The sequence below is a fragment of the Scardinius erythrophthalmus genome (assembly GCF_964197995.2).
Source record: "Scardinius erythrophthalmus genome assembly, chromosome: 5".
In the NCBI taxonomy this organism is placed as follows: Eukaryota; Metazoa; Chordata; class Actinopteri; order Cypriniformes; family Leuciscidae; genus Scardinius; species Scardinius erythrophthalmus.
Genome location: NC_138225.1, coordinates 17750078 through 17771029, shown reverse-complemented (window position 1 = coordinate 17771029; position 20952 = coordinate 17750078). Strand labels below are relative to the sequence as shown.

Genomic DNA, 20952 nt, shown 5'->3' with positions numbered 1-20952 from the left:
GTTTGACTTTATGCCTAAACATACCCAGTCCAAAAAAATAAAATAAAGCTATACCATGACTTTATATCACTTTTAACATGGTAAAGGGCTCATTCCGTCCATTTTTGCTAAAAAAAAAAGGGCAACAAGATATAAGACCAGGCAGATAGAGGGCTAAAAAAAAAAGAAATATCAATAAACATTCATAATAATAGTAATAATAATAAATAATAATATGAAGATAATATACTAATAGTAATGAAAATAAATATTGTTGAAAAGGTTATTTATAACATCATTAAGGTTCTATATCAAAGCATGGTTCTTTATAGAACCTTATAAGGGTTCTATTTAGCACCAAAAAGGGCTCTGCTATTGTTACAAGCCAAAGAACCCTAATTTGGTACTGTTTAGAACCATTTTTCTTAAGAGTGTATTTTAAGGATGAATACAAATTTTCATCACATGGAAAAACATTTTTAAATACAGTTGTGGTCAGAATTATTGCCACCCCTGGTAAATCTGATCAAAGATGGCTGTAAAAAAAATAATCTGCATTGTTTATCCTTTTGAACTTTCATTCAAAAAAATCTAACCCTTCATTAAAGTAAAATAATTGAAAGTGAAAAAAAAAACAAAAAAAACACATCGGCCACAATTATTGGTATCCAATTTTATTCACACCAGGGTGACTAGGAACATGAAATTGTCCAGCCATGACTTCTTGTTATAACTTCTTGACTAAGAGTATAAATATAAGGAAACGCAAAGGCCAAATTCCATTAATTATCCATAACAATGAGTAAAATATAGTTCTGATGTGCATCAAAAATTGTTGAGCTTCACAAAATAGAGTGGCTGTAAGAAAATAACTAAATCATTTAAAATTCCCATTTCCACCTTCAGGGCAATAATTAATAAGTTCCAATCAACTAAAGATGTTATGGATCTGCCTGGAAGAGGACATGTGTTTATATCATCCTAATGCACAGTGAGGAGGAAAGTTTGAGTGGCCAAAGACTCTCCAAAGATCACAGATGGAGAATTGCAGAGATTACTTGAGTCTTCAGGTCAGAAAGCCTTAAACCCCCCAAAATCAACACAAAAATGTGTCACTGAGCACAAAATGAAGCTTCTGCCACTGCCATCCAGTCCACTGATCTGAACCCTGTTGAAAATGAGTGGGGTGAACTGTAGAGAAGAAGCGCCAACATGGATCTGGGAATCTGAGGGATCTGGAGAGATGTATGGAGGAATGGTCTGTTATCTTGGCAAAAGGAGGTTGCAAAAAGTATTTAATAAAAGGGTGCCAATAATTTTAACCAACGTGTTTTGGAGAAAAACATTTATTTCATAATGTGACTTCCCCACCGCCTCAATTCTTCAATGAAAGGTTACATTTTTGCTAATTTTTTTAATGAAAGATCAAAATGATAAACAATGCAGATTTCTTTATACAGCCATCTTTGATCAGCTTTACCAGTGGTGCCAATAATTCTGACCACAACTCTACGTCATTTTGATTTTAAAGGATAAAATGATTGACTGCAAGGGTATCAAAAATACAGTAAAAAGAGTATTGTGAAATATTATGACAATTTAAAGTCCCCCTGTGGTAAAAATCAAGTTTTTAAATGTTGTTTATGTCTATGTGGTGTTTTAATGTGCTTTAAGTCAAACCATGTGCAAATTCATAAGTCAACACCATTGCTGAGTATTTTCTCCTTAGTGAAAGACCTTTCTCCACTGACATTCTAACGCTGGTTTCACACTGCACGCGTTAGCAGAGCGTAAGCAGCGCATATTTTTTCGGCGCCCATGTTAACAGATTAGAGCAGTCACACTGCACGCAGAGGTGGCGCGGCAGCGCATAGCAGGAGCAGAGCAGAAGCAACAGTGCCGCGATCGTTTCGGCGCCGAGTCTATAGAGAGCCTAAGTCCCTCCCCTTCCGTGGACCACGATGGGACCTTATTTCGGAAAAATATTATATGGTAGTCAATGGCGAGAGACAACAAATATTTTGATCTTGTTTGAATTGTGCCCTGAATTACACATATGATGTTTGTCAATTTAAAAGATACATTTTAAAGTCAAGTCGCAGTTTGATGTAAAACTGTTGAGGTATAAGACTGTGAAAATACGTAATTACAAAGACTACAAACCCAAAAGGTGCACATGTGACGTCATACCTTTTCTCTCAATGAATGAAGCTAACTTTACTGAAGCTAACGTCTGTCATTTTTTCTATAGTCTTACGTTATAATCGTAACGTTACGCCGTCATGCCTGAGTGATTTGTACCAGACTGCACACATACAAGCAACGGATCTTGCTCGTTGTTTCGATTCCCGGGTGATGAAAGGACCAGGAGTCGAGAGATGTAGTTCATTGAGCGATTTTCACATAAAACTAAATGTTACTCTTCTGCAAATTTCTTGACTTTCATAATTATCTTTTAAATTGACAAACATCATGTGTGTAATTCAGGGCACAGTTCAGACGAAATAAAAAGATAAGTTGTCTCTCGCCATTGACTACCATACATATTTTTTCCGAAATAAGGTCCCATGAGCCGGAAGCGGAGGGGAGGGACTTAGGCTCTCTATTTTTGCTGTGCCGCTCATGCTGAATTAAAGCGACAATGCATTGATCATGGCCAGAGAAAGTCTAATGAGGGGAGAAGTGCCACTCAATAAACTTCCGGTTGCAGTTCCACTCTTGTTCCATATAAGGGCGCTCACATGATGAGTGTAGAATGAATGGAGGTCTATGGAGCTATACTCCTCAAAATCCACTTTTCTCAGGATATAATTTTTTGTCTAGCAATTTGAATGTTGTTTTCGAAAGGGGATGCAAAGAAATTACACATTGCTTGGTGTTAGATTTTTTAGAGTCACTTATTTGCTTTAAAAAGTCTTTCAAAATGTCAATGACGTCATACGACCAGATTGCATATTGCTTCATGGCAATCCTTCAGTCACTTTGGTGCTTTCACGCTCTGCACTTTCTTTTCTCTCGAGGCATCGACAACACAGCTGACACAGGCAAATAAATACACGTGCTAGAAGAGTTTTTGTTTTGTTTGTTTCTGGTCCCGCTTCGGATGCCACGATGCCATCAAGCGGTATCTCTGGTCGTAATCAGTCCTTCACTGACCAATCAGCGTTCATTAGTAGAATGCTAGCTTGTTATGGGCAACAACAACTCAACCTGTAAGAAATCGAAAGGACATAAGTACTCGTTCATTCAACTTTCGACCTATAACCCATGTCGAACTTGCAAAACCTACAATCAAATCTGAGATTTCTCAACGGCAATGGGGTGTAAAAGACAAATTTAGCCGTCTAGCCCCATTGGCTGTTTCTCAATTCCAAGAACGCAGAGAACGGACTTGTGTTCTCGTGGAGACCGGTCTTGCCAAGCTTCCTTGGAAGAACGAACTCGGAACCGGCCGCAATGACTTCTGGGACACCAGGCGAGTACTAGCTCAAGTCTGCATTCGATGCATCCTCGGTATCAAGAACACATCCGGGTTCTTTCATGCGTCCTCTGTACTTGCGTTCTTGAGAATTGGGTCTGAACTTCGACGGTTAATGATGACGTAAAACGAGAACAAAAGGACGCAAGATCGCTGAAGAACGCATATTGAGAAATGACTCCCATTCATTCTGCACTCATGGCGAGCGCCCCCAGTGGAACTCTGATTGGAACTACAACCAATAGGACTTAATAGGGCGTTGGCAGGCTTTCCGTAGACGGGCTTTGTCATGGCCAAACTACACAGCAGTTTTACCCAAAAAGCGCACTAATGATATCTATTGTGTTTTAAACAGTCAATCAAATGACCTACAGCAATTTAAAATGAAAACAAATGTCCAAAAACCAAACCAAACTTTTTGCCCGAACTACAAAAACAAGTTTAAACAGTTTAGTTACAGATTCATAGGGCTGTCAAAGTTAGCGCGTTAAAGGGATACTTCAGGATTTAGCATTAAGCTTTGTATTAGTAGAAAATAGGGATGCAACAATACAGTTAGCCCACGGTTCAATACATACCTCGGTTTTTTAACCACGGTTTTCGGTTCGGTTCGGTTCTGATGGCTTGACACATAATAGTGTTTTTTTGTTATTCTGTGCTTAGGCAATAGGAACAGTAACGTAAGAGGTTAAGGAGAAAAAAATAAAAACGATTTATTGCAATACTCTATTTTACTTAAAAGCTAAGCAAAGTCCACTAGTTCTTAGTGTATTGTATAATAAACAATTAACCCTCTGGGGTCTGGGCTGTTTTTGGGGCCCTTGAGATGTTCTGACATGCCCTGACATTTGTGCTTTTTTCAGTTGCTTATAAACATATTAATGGCAAAGGTGTAAATTCACTCTATAAAGCACAAACAGGGCTACCATAATATGTGAGCCATGTGTATGTACATGTTTTCATTTTTGAGAGAATAATGTTTATGCGTGGTTATTGAAAAAAATAAAAAATAAAAATTCTGAAATAAGGCCACAAAACACATAGTAAATATGTGTCAATAAGACTTTTGACAAATGGATGTCCTCGCCTAGTGTTTTTTCTTCAAAATTATGTGAAAATAGTCTTGCTTTATCGTTCACATAAAACCATACATTGATTTAAATTGATGTAAAACAGGTTTTGCTTGGAAAGCCAATATGCGAGGGGGAGGAGTAGTTTACACCTTAGATTACAGTGTCCCACCCACTTTGCATAATGATGAGCCATTCACTCAGGTGTGAAACTGACTGAGCCACAATACAAGAACAACAGATATATTTAGAAGACTTATATTGACCATTTAAGATTTTGCTTACATCTATCTTGTAAATATGTTTTGCTATTTTATTAAAAAGGTTACAATTACAACAATAATTACAATTTCAACAATATTTCAAGTGTACTCTTTCTTTGTAAAAAAAAAAAAAAGATTATAGGCCTACATTTTATCTATGTATTCATATTTCAGTCGATTTTTACTCATCTCAGTAGCAATTCAGTTTGCTAAAACATCATCATTCATTCACACACGCGATTTAAATTTAACTTCTGGCAAAGATGAAGTTGACGATAGGCTATTGACTCGCGATCTTCGCAGTAGGCTAGTGTTTTGGATGGTTTGTTTAGAACCAGCTTTCTGTAAATATATTTCACATTTTTTAGACATGTGAGGCGAGAATAGGCTACGGTCTGGTTCATGATGATCTCCAGTTCAAGCACCTTATGTTGTGATTGCTAGCCTATATTTACTTTAAATCCAGGAAATTTGTTAATGAAAAAATTATTAAAATTAAGATACAATTGATACAAAACGAAATTCGTTTTAAAGAAAGGATTTGTACTTTCTGTTTTGAGGTCTCTGTGAAAGTTTGAAAGTCTTTTAGTGCTTTTTTTAGAGCGCTCGCGTCCATAATGGAGAACTGTCACGTAATATTGTTTTTTCCTCATAAATGCGAACACGAAAAATAAAAGACAAAAGACTTTTAAGTAAAACTTACTCTGAAATTGTGTTCTCGGCGGAATTCGCTCTTCAAAATGCTGCCGTTCGTCCTCTGAGGAAAAGGTGCATTCTTCCTCGCTGTCCAGAATCATCTGAAGGGAGTTTTTATTACCGGAGAAGCGTGTCATACTCAAAACGCGATGAACTATCAGTCTGAAGTCTGATGAACAAACTGTGTTTTTATGGCATTGATCGGGGGGCGTATGCGATGCATACTAGATCAGGTAAACTATTTACATGTGAATCGCGCCGGGGGCGGGGCGGCTGCAGCTCATTTAGAGATAATGAAGGGAGAAGGAAAAACGGTACCTCTCCTTGCTTTCAAAGGGATTACATGAGTTAAAAACATTTGTTTTTTATATAAATTACTTCATTTAAAAGAGGAGATTTCAAGCTTCATAAAGACATATCTCACGTGCCTGTGTGAGAAGTATTCGCTGAGTTATGATTCATTTTCGGACGCGTTTCAGAATGGACTACACGGACAGAGAGAAGGCAGAACTCGCTTCGTGATTATTTTTCTTTATTTGGCAAAAAGCACAACATTTTGTTTTTATTGTGAGTATACACAAAAATAATACACATTTAACAGAATCGATTGATGTATGAAACTTGTTTTATAAAATCAAAGTCAAAAGAGTATTTGGGGTCTCAATTCAACTCATAAGGAAAAAAGCGAGCAGATCACGCCGGCGTGATCTCCGACCTCTGAGGGTTAACACTGACATCTCTTTACCTCAGAGCGTCCGTTTAACTGAATGAATTGACAATATCACCTGAAAATCCGATAAGATAACATCAGCAATTTTCATTCAAGCAGCTGATTTCTGTGAATGAATGTAAAACTAAATGTATATTGCAGCACAGGGTGAAGTCAGTATATACATTAACGACGATTTGAGACAAATAAATGTACATTTAATGTAAAACTATATAGATGGCGCTCTGTGGCGCGGCAGGATTTTGAACACGGTCCTGAGCCGTTGCTGGGCGCCGCAGACAGACGCCGAAAGGCGCCGACGGTGTGTGTAGCGCTACGTACACTCATAGAGAATAATGTGTTCGAATTTAAAAGACGTGGCGCTGCGCGTCCGGTGTGCGACCCCTTTAAATTGACCATTTCAAATAAACATATTTGTGCCTTCAGACAGTGATATTGCTGGGTGATGGCGCCGCAGATGTGCAGTCATGTTGGAAGTGTTTCCGTTTGAGTAGGCTACACGTGTAAAACAATGCTTGCACACAGTTATTTTTATTGTTTACCGGTTTTTCCTCCTCGGCACTATACTCAACGGCAAAACTGAAATGTCCCCACACCACGGATTTGAAAGACGCCGGCGCTTCCTCGTACTGTAGCCTCACTTCACCGCCGCTCGCCATGTTAAAGTGTGGAATGATGGTTAAGCGCCCCCTAAATTTAGAGCATAGTGATTGAATATTTACTCGCGGGGAATTTCCTTATCAGCTTGTAGACTTACAGGCACACACAAACAGTCAATTCGGAGAGAAATAAAACGCACATAAATTATTTAAACGTAAAATCGAAAATAGCCTACCGCAATTCACAAGTGCGTATTGAACCGTGGATGTCGTACCGAACGGTTCAATATTATATTGAGAATTGTGGCATCCCTAGTAGAAAACCTGTAGTATTTTCGAATTACCATGCTTTCCACCCTCATATCCCCCTGAGACAAGAGATTTATGTATTTTTTGTCTGGAAAAAATCCTCCGATGACACAAAAATCGTAATTTTGCGTCATCGGAGGATTTTCTGGCCAGAGGCTAAAGACTACAGCCAGTAGATGGCGTTGTTCCGCATGTTTTCAGCCCGCCCATAGAGGGTGGGATCTCACTCACATAATGTACACAGTGTCAGCCGTCTTTCTTTGGAAGCTAACCTAGCAGGCTCTTGTTCTGTGGAGAAAGCTGAATAGTAGGAGAAAGCTGAGTAAGTAGGGGTTACCATCTTCCTTTTCCCGGACTTGTCCGGCGGGCGAGATCGTTCAAAATGTACGGGATTCAGCTTTTGCTTTCTGCGGTCGCCATTCATTGTTTACATGCACACCTCTTGTTTCAATCTAACTGAATTCATTCCGATTGGTGAATCTGACTGTAGTGTTTACATGAACGCTAAACAAGTGATCGGATGATGTGCGTTTTAACATTGCTAAGAAAATTCCCGCTCCTCCGTAAAAGATGCGAGACCCGGCGCGTCTCAGTAATGACGCCACCGGCCTCGCGCCGTTCTCCCGCGGCTGTCAGCCTCGTCCTGCTCGCCACAGTAAACATGATGAATTAATGGCGACTGTAGAACGCAAAAGCCGAATCCCGGACATTTTGGGCGATCTGTAAATCCCTGGCAAACTCATCACGTAGACTAGCTAGCCTTGTTGTTGTTTTCAACTGTACACTCTTACCCGTAGGCGTGGCCTCCTAAAGCAGCGAAGCAAGTGCATTCTGGGAGTTGTTGTCTTTCTTCCACATAAGCCAAAAATACATTTTCTGGCTTTTCTCAGTCTAGAAAGCTCCAAATTCAAAAATTTCTTCACATTTCTTCTACTTAAATGACCTATTTCAAATACACATTCATCTTCCCAGAGGTGAAGTAACCCTTTAATAACGCGTTAACGGAAAATCATATTAACGGCACTAATTTTTTTAACGCGCGATTAACGCAGCGCGTAGCCTATTTTCTGTTTGACCCGTGGCCCAACCCCTAGTTGGAGAAATGGAGATACACCTTGTTGCCAACCTAGCGACATTGCAGACCCCTTTGGCTATTTTTTCCCTTCAAAAAAGCGGCCAAACCTTATTTAGTTTCTGAGAATCTACCGGTCCCACAGGTACTGCTCTCCCAGCACGCGCGCGCCTCTCTCTCGCTCTTTCTCTGCGTCTCGCGCGGAGGAGCAGCGCTTTAATTCAGTTAAACACAGATATTATGTTGCTTCTCTAATTTTACAAGTATAGCCAAAATCAGAGCACAGATATTGTCTTTATCGTATGTGTATTTGATTTCATCAGACGACGGCTCGATTATCAGGATTTTTTTGTGCAGATTAACTTAACATCTTGAAAGGGAGAGCTAGTTATGTCTTAATGGGTCGCGTTTCAGTCAACTATTTCATATTCATTCCGTTGTTTGACAACAGAAACAGTAAAATATACCAATGAAAACAGTTTTATTGAGAATTTAGCTAAATCAAAATGGGCACAGAGAGAGACAAACTATAATGTAATAATTCTGCTAAATGTACATTTAGCATTTTCAGAAGAGCTGCCCTGTCATGCAAAAATCTAAACATGTTTGTGTTAGTAAATTGCTCAGTGCAAAGAAAGAGAATGGGAACCTGGTATTTCTTTGTTCTTTCTACACGTGTCTAATAGACATGAAAAAGTTCTTTGAAAAACATCTGAAACATGTCTAGTCTTCATGCTCTATGTTGACTATGGTTTCAATAATAAACATACATTTGCATAAAGTATCTATAATTATCCATGCCCATGTTGATTAGAGTATTACAAACTTGAAAAGTATTAATTTAAGGTACATTTAGAACAAATCAAAAGATGTTTAACTCATGGCAATCATGCGATTAATCGCGATTAAAAATTAATTGATTGACAGCCCTATATATATATATATATATATATATATATATATATATATATATATATATATATATATATATATATATATATATATATATATATATATATATATATATATATATATATATATATATATATATATATATATATATATATACACACACACATACACTCACCTAAAGGATTATTAGGAACACCATACTAATACTGTGATTGACCCCCTTTCGCCTTCAGAACTGCCTTAATTCTACGTGGCATTGATTCAACAAGGTGCTAAAAGCATTCTTTAGAAATGTTGGCCCATATTGATAGGATAGCATCTTGCAGTTGATGGAGATTTGTGGGATGCACATCCAGGGCACGAAACTCCCGTTCCACCACATCCCAAAGATGCTCTATTGGGTTGAGATCTGGTGACTGTGGGGGCCATTTTAGTACATTGAACTCATTGTCATGTTCAAGAAACCAATTTGAAATGATTTGAGCTTTGTGACATGGTGCATTATCCTGCTGGAAGTAGCCATCAGAGGATGGGTACATGGTGGTCATAAAGGGATGGACATGGTCAGAAACAATGCTCAGGTAGGCCGTGGCATTTAAACGATGCCCAATTGGCACTTAGGGGCCTAAAGTGTGCCAAGAAAACATCCCCCACACCATTACACCACCACCACCAGCCTGCACAGTGGTAACAAGGCATGATGAATCCATGTTCTCATTCTGTTTACGCCAAATTCTGACTCTACCATCTGAATGTCTCAACAGAAATCGAGACTCATCAAACCAGGCAACATTTTTCCAGTCTTCAACTGTCCAATTTTGGTGAGCTCGTGCAAATTGTAGCCTCTTTTTCCTATTTGTAGTGGAGATGAGTGGTACCCGGTGGGGTCTTCTGCTGTTGTAGCCCATCCGCCTCAAGGTTGTGCGTGTTGTGGCTTCACAAATGCTTTGCTGCATACCTCGGTTGTAACGAGTGGTTATTTCAGTCAAAGTTGCTCTTCTATCAGCTTGAATCAGTCAGCCCATTCTCCTCTGACCTCTAGCATCAACAAGGCATTTTCGCCCACAGGACTGCCGCATACTGCATGTTTTTCCCTTTTCACACCATTCTTTGTAAACCCTAGAAATGGTTGTGCGTGAAAATCCCAGTAACTGAGCAGATTGTGAAATACTCAGACCGGCCCGTCTGGCACCAACAACCATGCCACGCTCAAAATTGCTTAAATCACCTTTCTTTCCCATTCTGACATTCAGTTTGGAGTTCAGGAGATTGTCTTGACCAGGACCACACGCCTAAATGCATTGAAGCAACTGCCATGTGATTGGTTGATTAGATAATTGCATTAATGAGAAATTGAACAGGTGTTCCTAATAATCCTTTAGGTGAGTGTGTGTGTATATATATATATATATTATATATTATATATATATATATATATATATATATATATATATATATATATATATATATATATATATATATACACGTCATGCTGACAATCATAAACAAAAGCATGCGTCACAGGCGTTGGTCTTCAGAGTGCACCTGAAAAGACGACAATAATGGACGGCACTCGTCTCATCGTGGAGGTTGAGAAGCATAAAGTTATTTATGATCCACATAATGTTCTTTATAAAGGCTTGCAGATGTTTTTGACAACCTTTCTCTGGCCCACGAGTGAACAACAACTCAATATAGAAATAAAAAAAACAATAGACCAAATAATATAGCACACATACAGTACAGACATCTATGATGTCCATGATTTTGTTGAATTTTAGACTTTTTTTCCAAAAATTTGATAATTTACAATACGTCTCTAAGAACTTTGCTGTTTGTTATTACAGACATTTATCAATGTTTGTTATTACTCTTTTGCAGAACCGCTGGAGATGAGTGCTAATATGTAATAAATATGCAGATAATATACAATAATAAATATAATTCAGGTATCAATTACCTATCAATATTTATTTATTAAAAAAAAAAAAAAAATCTGTCAAAGTACTTAGTTGACCACAACCTCAAAAGCCTGTAGCCTACACAAGCCGCGGTTCAGCTGAGTACGACAAACGCTGCCAGTGTGAAAGCAAAATGGGTGTGTGCTGCTCCCGCTCACCATACGCATTGCTTCTGCGCTGCCTCCGCTCTGCTAACGCGCGCAGTGTGAAACCGATGTTACCCTTTAAGCATAATACTTCATTCAGTTTCCACTACATAATATGGAAACATCATCCCAATGCTGTAATGTAAGTGAGGTGGAAGAGCACATAACTCTCTCACACCTGAGCTATGAATCAGCCAATAGCCCAAAGCCAGAGAACATAACAGGGTAAAATGTGCCTTTTTAATTCTACACAAATCTTGTTTTGCATTACTTATTTGTTAATTGGAAAACAGTTCATAATGCCCTTCTGTTCCACTCTAATGCCCCCGAATGGTGGACAGGCCACCCAGCATTACCTTGGGGCGTTCATCAACCGAACCCCTCCCCCTTTCTTTCTTTATTTCAGTTATTTATTTATTTTTTATTTCCCTCTCCTTTTTCCTCAGATTCTCTGCCTTGTAGACACATGAAAGATATAGGTACACATGCACAACACAACCTCACACCAACACACACTTCACATAATCACAACACTTTCTTGTTTTATTGTTTTGATAGTTGGTTTCAGACTTTTGTACTTTCTTGTTTTATTGTTTTGATAGTTGGTTTCAGACTTTTGTATTTGCAATGCTCTTTTTATATCTTGTATTACCATGTCTTGTCCTAGAAGCTAATAAAAAAGAAAAGAAAAAAAAGGTTCTCAACCGACAATGCATTCACTGGTTATAAGGACAAAAAACGACCTTGAACACCGCCATTGGTTATGCACTGTGCCATTTAATTTGGTGCTACCTTTTTGCACCTTTAATATCTGCAGGGTGCTTTCAAAGCCAGCTAAGAATACACACCCTCAGTGTGAAGCCACACAACAAACATGCCTTACTCAGTCACACTAGGGCTTTTCTGTGGAATGTGTATTATAAAACAGATTAAATGAGAAAACTAATTTTCTTCATCACACTAGGACACAAATAAAGGACACAAATACTCAACCTTCCTCACTCCATCAAACTTAATAACCCTTCCTGCCCATAAACAATATAAGACAATGAGCAGTATACGTTGAGACAACAACTGAGTTTTCCCTACCCATTTTACAAAATAAATGAACACATAACACCATATTTTCAGTAAATATGAACACGTCTGGCACTTTAGGAGGTTTTTATCAGCATATGGTGCATTGAACATATTGCTGTAAGTCTTGCTGTAAATACTGCTGAGAGTCTAAACCTCAGCTCTGCTACTTAATTCCTGTGAGCAGAAATGGAGATAGATGGCGAAAGATAATATCATATCATATATCATATCCCTGGGCTTTGGCAAGGCATTTTCCTCAACAAAAGCTTCTCCATAAGTGTGGGCTTTGTCCCTCCCAGTGAAAAAACAGTATTGAAGAGGCAATGGGCTGTCACTTCTGGCTCAGAAGTCCTGGGAGGCGAATTATGATGCTCTTGTTTTTTTCTTTTCTTTTTTTATGTTATAAAAAAAACTTTGTTAAAATTATGCCACAAATCTGCTCATATTATTATAAAAGATATTTGCTAAGCTATACATTGTGATCTTTTAAATCTTAATTATTGCAATTTTATCACTCAGTAAACAAACTCTGAAGTATAAAGCAGCCCATTTCAGTGGGCAGGACAGTCCACAAAAATGAACCTCAACAGAAAATGCATCTGTAGGGTTAGACAGGCTTTGCACAGGAGTCAGTGATAAAAAAAGAAAACAAAAAAGAAAAAAGGATTCAACCAGAGGTCATTCTGAGCATAGGTGACTCTACACTAACAGAGCCACCTTGTGGTGCAAGGGATGAACATTTTCTGACAAGTTAAACCAACCTCCCACCCAAAGCTGTGCAATTTCATTTCACCGAATACTGAGAAAAAAAAAAATGGCTTAATTTTAAAAACATGGCATTAGGCAGGGAGGCACACGTGTGAATACTGACAGGAAATAATGGTTAAATGAGCAAACTTTGAAGTTGTTCTACTCTCTTATCGCTGAAAAGCACACTACAGTGGGACGGTTCGGAATATGACGCATCTATAATGCATGAACGCAATAAAAGTGATGCTGTTATATCTGGTATTCCTTTCGCTTTGTACCGTTTTCCACTGGCTAGCTTGAAGGCAGAGAATGTTAATTCGTAAACACGCCATATTAACAGAAATTAAAGATGAGCCTATTTTATCTGCACAGGAAAAACAGTGTCGAGAAAACATCAATAATTCACATCTTCCTCTCACTCTACTCTCTCCAAACAACTGTTTATTAGCTAAGCTTGTTAGAAAGTACAGCAATGAATGGCTAAAATTGAAAAATTATTTTTGTGTCACTTTTTTCATCTTTAACCCTAATACTATAATTTAACATAACATACACAAATAGTCTAAACTAGAGGAATAAGATCTGGCTCTTTACTTGACTAACTACAGCAAATATCAACAAATCTTGGGCAGACAAAGTACACATCCAGGGTTAATGAAGAGGGAAGCTACTTATTACGAAAAGACATCTGCTTTTGTGTCACATATTTGCACTCCAAGGAATATGAAAGAGAAAATTGTATGCTGCCATTGTTCCAAAAAAAGATGATCTAAGCAGCACCTGGAAGAGAAACTTTAAAGGGACAGACTCACTTTCAAAGGCTAAAAATAAAAGAACGAATAGTTTAATACTTGCATGTAATATACTTAGATTAAAAATGTCTGCATGTAATACACTTAGATTAAAAATGTCTGCATATGCATTATATTAGTTCAATAACTAAATAAATGAAAACAAGTCACATTTATTAATATAGTGCTTTATAAAATACAGATTATTTCAAAACAGCTTCACAATAAACAGTACAATAACAGTGTCAAAATGCATCAATGATGATAAAATGCATGCATTTAAATAAATATGACTACTTATGTGGGCATAATGCTTTTATGGAAAGAGATCACAAAACTTACAAAGGCTGCAAAAAAATTAAAAGTTTATGAAACATTCTGCTCCAGTCCTTTGTACGTTCAGTGTTCTGTACACTGAATGCCTTTGTGTACTGTACACTGCTTAAGCAAGATCATTCAGCCAACAAGGATTCTGAAAAATAACTATTACTTTAATTTGTTCCATAGTATACATAGTAAAACTGTACATTTTATATCCAAGTCCAAATCAATTGGTCTCCCAGTTAGCAAGATATAGGACAGGTAATAATCCTACAATTGCCCAGGGCACTAAATCCTGATATATTCAAGGGTTGACGCTACAACAATCAAACAGCCAGATCACAACAGGTGAAAACGAAGATCAAAGCGCACTTGACTGAAAATTGACACTGTCTGCATCAGCAGGGTTCCCGGGACTGTACGGTGATACATAATTGATCATTTGCAGTAAATGAAACAGCTGTGAGATTGACGAAACAGAGAGCAATGTCAACAGAGCCTCGTGCAACCAATATGTGCTTTTTTAAGGGTCATCCTTGCTTCTCGTTGCAACAAAGATCATACGAAAATGATACTGTTAAAATATCTCAAAATTAAACGCAATACTATGAAGTGTATCTACTACAGTTCCTACGTCCCTTAGCATGTAAACATCACAGCACGCGGCACATTCATCGAGCTCGCGCTAAAACTGGCGTTTAGCGTTCAACAGCGTCATGAAATCTGACTGAGAAAGTATCTAACACTGCCATATTTTAGAGTACGATATTTGGTCTGGCAATGTTGCTCATATGTTTGACAAGTATCTCCAAGAGTGTCGAGAGAAGGGTTCGTTTGGAACCGCGCTCATCACCGCGACTTTGACTTCGTTTTTTAAAACATAGCCTACCTGTAACTCCAAGCTATAGTCCTCGCAAAAGTGCGTCGGGTACACGGTCAGATGGTGTTGCACTTGGAGAGAGAAGGTGTAATCCATTGACTGTGTGATGTGGGCGCGTGTGTAGAATCGAGGATGCTCGTGTACAGCTGCCTGCGGTCCTTTAGTTCAATTGCAGAGCGTTCTCCGCCCCACCGTCCTCCATTGGCTGGATTGCTGGAGTAGTTTTTTTCTGCAGTAGTTGCTTTACAAGCTGGGATAGATAATAAGACAACAGTGCGCGAATAAGAAAGATCAGAGAGAAAATGAAGCTGAATTAGATAGATTAAGTCAGGATTCAACAAGCCAAAGGAGTATTTTTAAAGTGATTCTTTATTATTAAGTAAAATACTTTTGGAGTGGAAAAACATGACGTCCTCAAGATGTATATTTGACTATCTTATATATATGTTTGTGTGTGTGTGTGTGTGTGTGTGTGTGTGTGTGTGTGTGTGTGTGTGTGTGTGTGTGTGTGTATTTTTGTTCAAAATAAACAAAAGTTAAAAAATGAGACAATTACCCTGATTCACTATGGTTAGCCCATTAAAAGGGTTTATACTTAGATCAATGTTTGTGTGTGTGTGTGTGTGTGTGTGTGTGTGTGTGTGTGTGTGTGTGTGTGTGTGTGTGTGTGTGTGTGTGTGTGTGTGTGTGTGTGTGTGTGTGTGTGTGTGTGTGTGTGTGTGTGTGTGTGTGTGTGTGTGTGTGTGTGCATCTGGTCTAGCCTGGATCTGAGTTTGACGACGTCAGGCTACAACTGGTCATATCCATAAATAGAAATGTTGCTCCAGCTACTCTAACACCTGTAAGGTGTAGGAGTGGCATGAATTTTTGTCACAAAAGTGAGAAAGATTGACATGAAGCATGCTAAGTCTTGAGAGAGAGAAACGCAGAGGAGAGTCTGCTGGCAAAAAGAGAACACGACCTTCACAGAGCTCATAATAAAACGAAAATCAACATTGGCTTGGCTTTTCGGAGATGGTGAGAACTGAGGGATTTGAAATGTTGTAAAGACGACGTGGAGATGAAGTTTTTATTACTTACTTTTATAAAGGTGTTTAAGGTATTTTATTGAACTGATAAATTCCCACGTTGTTCTCTAACAGACTTGATTGTAAAGCATTGTGAAGGGTCGTTTCATTATGCTGTGCTGAAATTTAATAGTAATGGGTATAGCTACTGCAGCGACTTCAGCTAGTCAGATCCTTTCCATCTAAACTGGTTATATCTCTTAAGCCTAGTAGTGAATGTTTTTTGATATCTCTCTCTTTTTTTAGTTATGAGAAAGAACCGTATTCATAGTCATGACGAAGCACAACCAAAACAATGTTCTTCCACAAAATGCATTTTTTATCCGCTAGGAGGCCAAAAGTTATATAGTGTTCCTTGAAATAGTTTTGCGTGTTTTGTTACATTTTATGTTATTTAGTTAATGGTTAAAGTCACAGTGAAATTAAAATTGATAATTCTTATTATAGAATATTGCAGTATAGGCCTAATTATTATAAATACCCTCATAATATCTAACCAATGTAACTTCCCTTCCCTATTGCGACATTTCTTCTCTGATCTGGCGCAAGGAGGGACAATCTGGACACACACATGAGATTACATGATTTTCCTAATACCCATAATTGCGGTCTTGGACATCTGGCACATGTATAAGGGAAGTAAGTACGCAAGACTTTCCCACATGTGAAAAATGCCAAAGCTCAGTGACCTTAACGTACACTAAGGCTGCATTCGAAATCACATACTTCCCTACTAGGCAAAAACAGTATGTGAAAAGAGTAGTAGCCATATATTCAGAGTTCACAGTATTCATAAAATAGTACGAAAAGTACCAGGATGACTTACCACTTCCAGCAAGTGCACATACGTTGGAAATTTTACCATCCCATGAGGCCAGGGGAGAGGATTTGTGAATGGTATTGAAGTGACACAACTGACACTGGAAGGTCACATGACAATGACAACATGGCGAATGTAGTAGGCTACATCCAAATTACATTCAAACTACATAGAACATACTTTTTAGTGGTCACAAAGTAATTACTTATTCAAAAGAAGTACTGTGATTATGGACTCAGCCTCCACACTTCAGAGCAGTATTTGAGGCGTATCCCGTTATTCATCATGTTCAGGAATTAATGTGCCCCAAAAAGTTTGAGGAAAACTTGTAAGTTAAATTAAGTTAAGTAAAAGTGTAAGTTAAATTAATTAGATATTACATTTAATTTGGTAGTAAAATGTAATGTGTAACATTGTATTAGTGCAGACATGAGTCTGAGTATTTTGTTAAATGCTTTTTATCACATAATTAGAAGCGCCACAATTAAATTGTGTTGTCTGTTACATAAAGACTACTAAAAAGACATTTGGGGCCAGATTTACTAAACAGGGCAAATTAGCGTGAGAATTCTAAAAAAGCTCAGATGGGAGTGGAAAGTTCTGCGAGTGATCTAGTGATGACACCCAAATTAAAGGACAGAGATGCAGCCAGATCATTTTTTATATTTGCGACCTTAACACCCACTTGAACACTTGATCAAAATACAGTAAATACATCATGCAGACAAGTACAAAGACCACAAGTGTAGGTATTGGGACAGCCCTATATCTCTGCAATTCTTGATATTTTTGTATGTAAGTGGACCATTTGTTCTTAACAGAAGATTTAACTTCATTTTCTGGTAAGATAATTAAAATCTATTCAGTATGTCTATCTATTTTTTGGTGATCCATTTACTAGCAAAATGTGATACATTATCACAGTGTTATATGTGAATGTGAATTTATGGGAACCACAGCTGCAAGGTGTTTTGATTGTTGTTGTTTGCTTTTTTAATTTAACATGATTTTTTTTACAGTGCAGGTCAACGAATGAAGTCCTTTTCATATCTGACAGCAGGCTAAAATAAAGCCCTCTTGGGGCTTTCGGAGTTTACTGCATTTTCATGTGCAAGTGTTTACCTTGAAAAGGTCCTAAAGAAAACATATCACGTGTTTTTACTCTGAAAAATCCATTGACCTTAGAGTGAATTTTGATTATGATTTGAAGTGATGCCAGGCTGTGTGGGGAGCAGTTCATCAGGATGACACTAAAGAGAATGTGGCCTTAGGCTAAACTCGACTTAGAGATCCTTTGCAAAACAGCAAATATTCTCTTTTGCTACAGAACCATTCATAAGATAGATTCCCATACATCTGTACACTACACATCAAATTAAAATTCTTTTAAAATAAAACACAAAGATTCATATTGTGACATTAGACCCTTCCACATTTATAACATGCCCGATTGGTTTTGTTCATTCTGCTCAGCAATGCTTATGTTATGACATCAGATCATAACTGACATAATTATCTCAATGAACGGTATTCTGTCATTAGCACTTCTTGTCTACATTGTTTAATAACGCATAAATGCCTAAAAGACTGTGTTTATCCTTGGGTTTAAATAAACAAAACCGTTCCACTCACTTCCTGTGGCTGTAGAGCCACTCAGCATCAAATCTCATTTTCAGGTAACAAGCCATTTCAGACTTTCAGGCCAGTTTTTTATGAGCTGTCATGCTCTGAAAATGTGAGTATTCGCTCAAGCTTCACAACCCCACTTAAGAGGCCATGCTCCAAATCTGTGAGGTGTATGTACACTGTAAGAAAAGATACACCAGATCTACTCAATAAAAATGAAGCAACAGATTACAAGCAATATTATTAATTAAATTTCACAAGGTTTGGTATTGAGTAAATATTAATTAAATGAGACCCTTAATAGTTATCCATTTAATATGAGTAGATTTGAATAGAAAACAGTACAGAATTAATTATAACCTAAACAAAAATATTGAGTCGATTTGAAAAAGATAAACTCCCTAATGTGTAAATAGTACTAATAAAAATTAATTTAATTCTACATATCATAATTGAGTAATCATCATCTACATTAATCTGCACATTGATTTGAATTTAATCAATGCAATTAATTCAATCTAAATATTCCTTTCTTATGAATAATATGGCCCAGAAAGTACAGAACTTAAATACTCAAATAAGAATTTTATTAACAATTCACTTTTGTTCCTTCGACACATTGTAGCACATCATTGTACACTGCAACCACAGTCTCATTTCAAGCCAGAAGTTGGATCTTGCATTTCAAACCAGACATTTGAAAAGGACAGAATGCTGACTTCAAACTATTTTGTAAAAACAAAAATAAATGGCATATTACAGAATGGTGATGTGTCCATAAACCTGTTTCCATGCTTTCTCACCTCACTTAGCCACTAAATTGGGTCAATAATGATCTTAAAGAAAAATCCTCCAGAGTTGCATGTACAAAAGCAGAAAAGTGTAATTTGTACGGAGTAAAAAACATTTCGTACTTTGAACTAGAAATCTCACTGACATACGTGGGATAAGAGTCCAAATCAGTGCTAACTTACTAATATAGCACTTTCAGATGTGCAATTCCCAAGCTCTGTAGAAGCTAAACATTGTGTAGCAAAACATGTACACTGCAACTACAGTCTCATTTTCAAGCCAGACGTTTGCTCACACATTTCAAACCAGAACTTTGAAAAGGACAAAATGCTGACTTCAACTATTTAAAAAAAAAAAAAGAGCAATAAAGATCTTAAAGAAAAATACTCCATAATGGCATGTGCCAAAACATAAATCATAAAAGTGCAAATTGAACAGAGTAAAATACATTTGTACTTTGACCTTACAACAATTGAAATGTCACGACATTCGTGGGACAAATCAGTGCCAACTTACAAACATAGCACTTTCAAAAGTGCAATTCTCAAGCTCTGTAGAAGATGGACATTGTGTAGCACAAAAGTCTGCACTGCAATACAGTCTCAGTTCCAAGAAAAGTTTTTGGAACACCTCAAAGGTGTACTTCAGCTGTCTGGGATAATCGAGATTCAGCGCATAGGTCAAACCAAGGAGGACAGAGCAAGCTCTTGCAATATCTCCAAGTCCTGTGATGACTTCCACGCCCTCTATGACGATCCCAATGCTCTTTGGGCTTGTAGAAGCTCCAGGCTTTGGGGTCACAGTAATGGCCATTATGACCTGTTCAAGTTCCTCCAAGTTCAACATGAAATTGTTATTGTCTATAAAACTGTCAGAAATATATTGCAAGCATATCACATTACTAGAAAATACATTCATTATTGTTTTCATAGCTTATAAATGTATTTTATTAGATTTTATTTTCTCGCAGACCTTGGTGTCAAATTGTTCTGTTTTGTTTTCTTCTCTATTTTGATGTTTTTGTACAGGGTTCATGCAGGTTACAATAAGTCAAATTTAAGACCTTTTTAAGACATTTTAAGACCATAAAGATGTAAATTTAAGACCTACACGATGCATTACCAAAAAATATTCAGATCAAAGAAATTCTGAAAAAAATCATCATTAATTTAATTTACAGATAAAGCAATCACATTAGTAACCATCCACACCCAACAACGTGCCAAATGCCCAAAACCTTAGGCTCAAAATGAAAATAGGCTAAAACAAACTTTTCAAAACGTATTAATACTACACAATGAAATCAAATCACCAAATAACAAATAAAATTAGCATCAAAATGTACTTTTTGTTTACATAAAGTAATAACATTAAAAATGATGGCCAGATTTTAAAAGAGTGTCTTGCAACATGTTATCTACTAAAATGTACAAGTTCAAATAAAGTTTTGACAAAAAAAGATTTTAAAAAGATAAGCCTCACACTTTAGACTTTAATTTTTTTTTTTTTTTTTTTTTATAAAAAGAATAAGTCCAAAAAGATAAATTACTGACATTTACAATGCACGTTATCTTATCTTTTATTATTAATAGTAAAATTTGGTTTGATTT

At 37.2% G+C, this 20952-nt stretch overlaps 1 protein-coding gene across 1 annotated transcript in view; it reads right to left on the bottom strand.

Moving 5' to 3' along the window:
* Positions 1 to 15273, bottom strand: part of zmat4a (zinc finger, matrin-type 4a) — a 115880-nt gene extending 100607 nt beyond the window's left edge. Inside the window, exon 1 of the mRNA XM_081365479.1 lies at positions 15047 to 15273. Within this exon, the coding sequence (XP_081221605.1) occupies positions 15047 to 15133 (87 nt within the window). The 5' untranslated portion in view covers positions 15134 to 15273. The remainder of the gene's footprint in view (positions 1 to 15046) is intronic.
* Positions 15274 to 20952: the final 5679 nt, after the last annotated feature.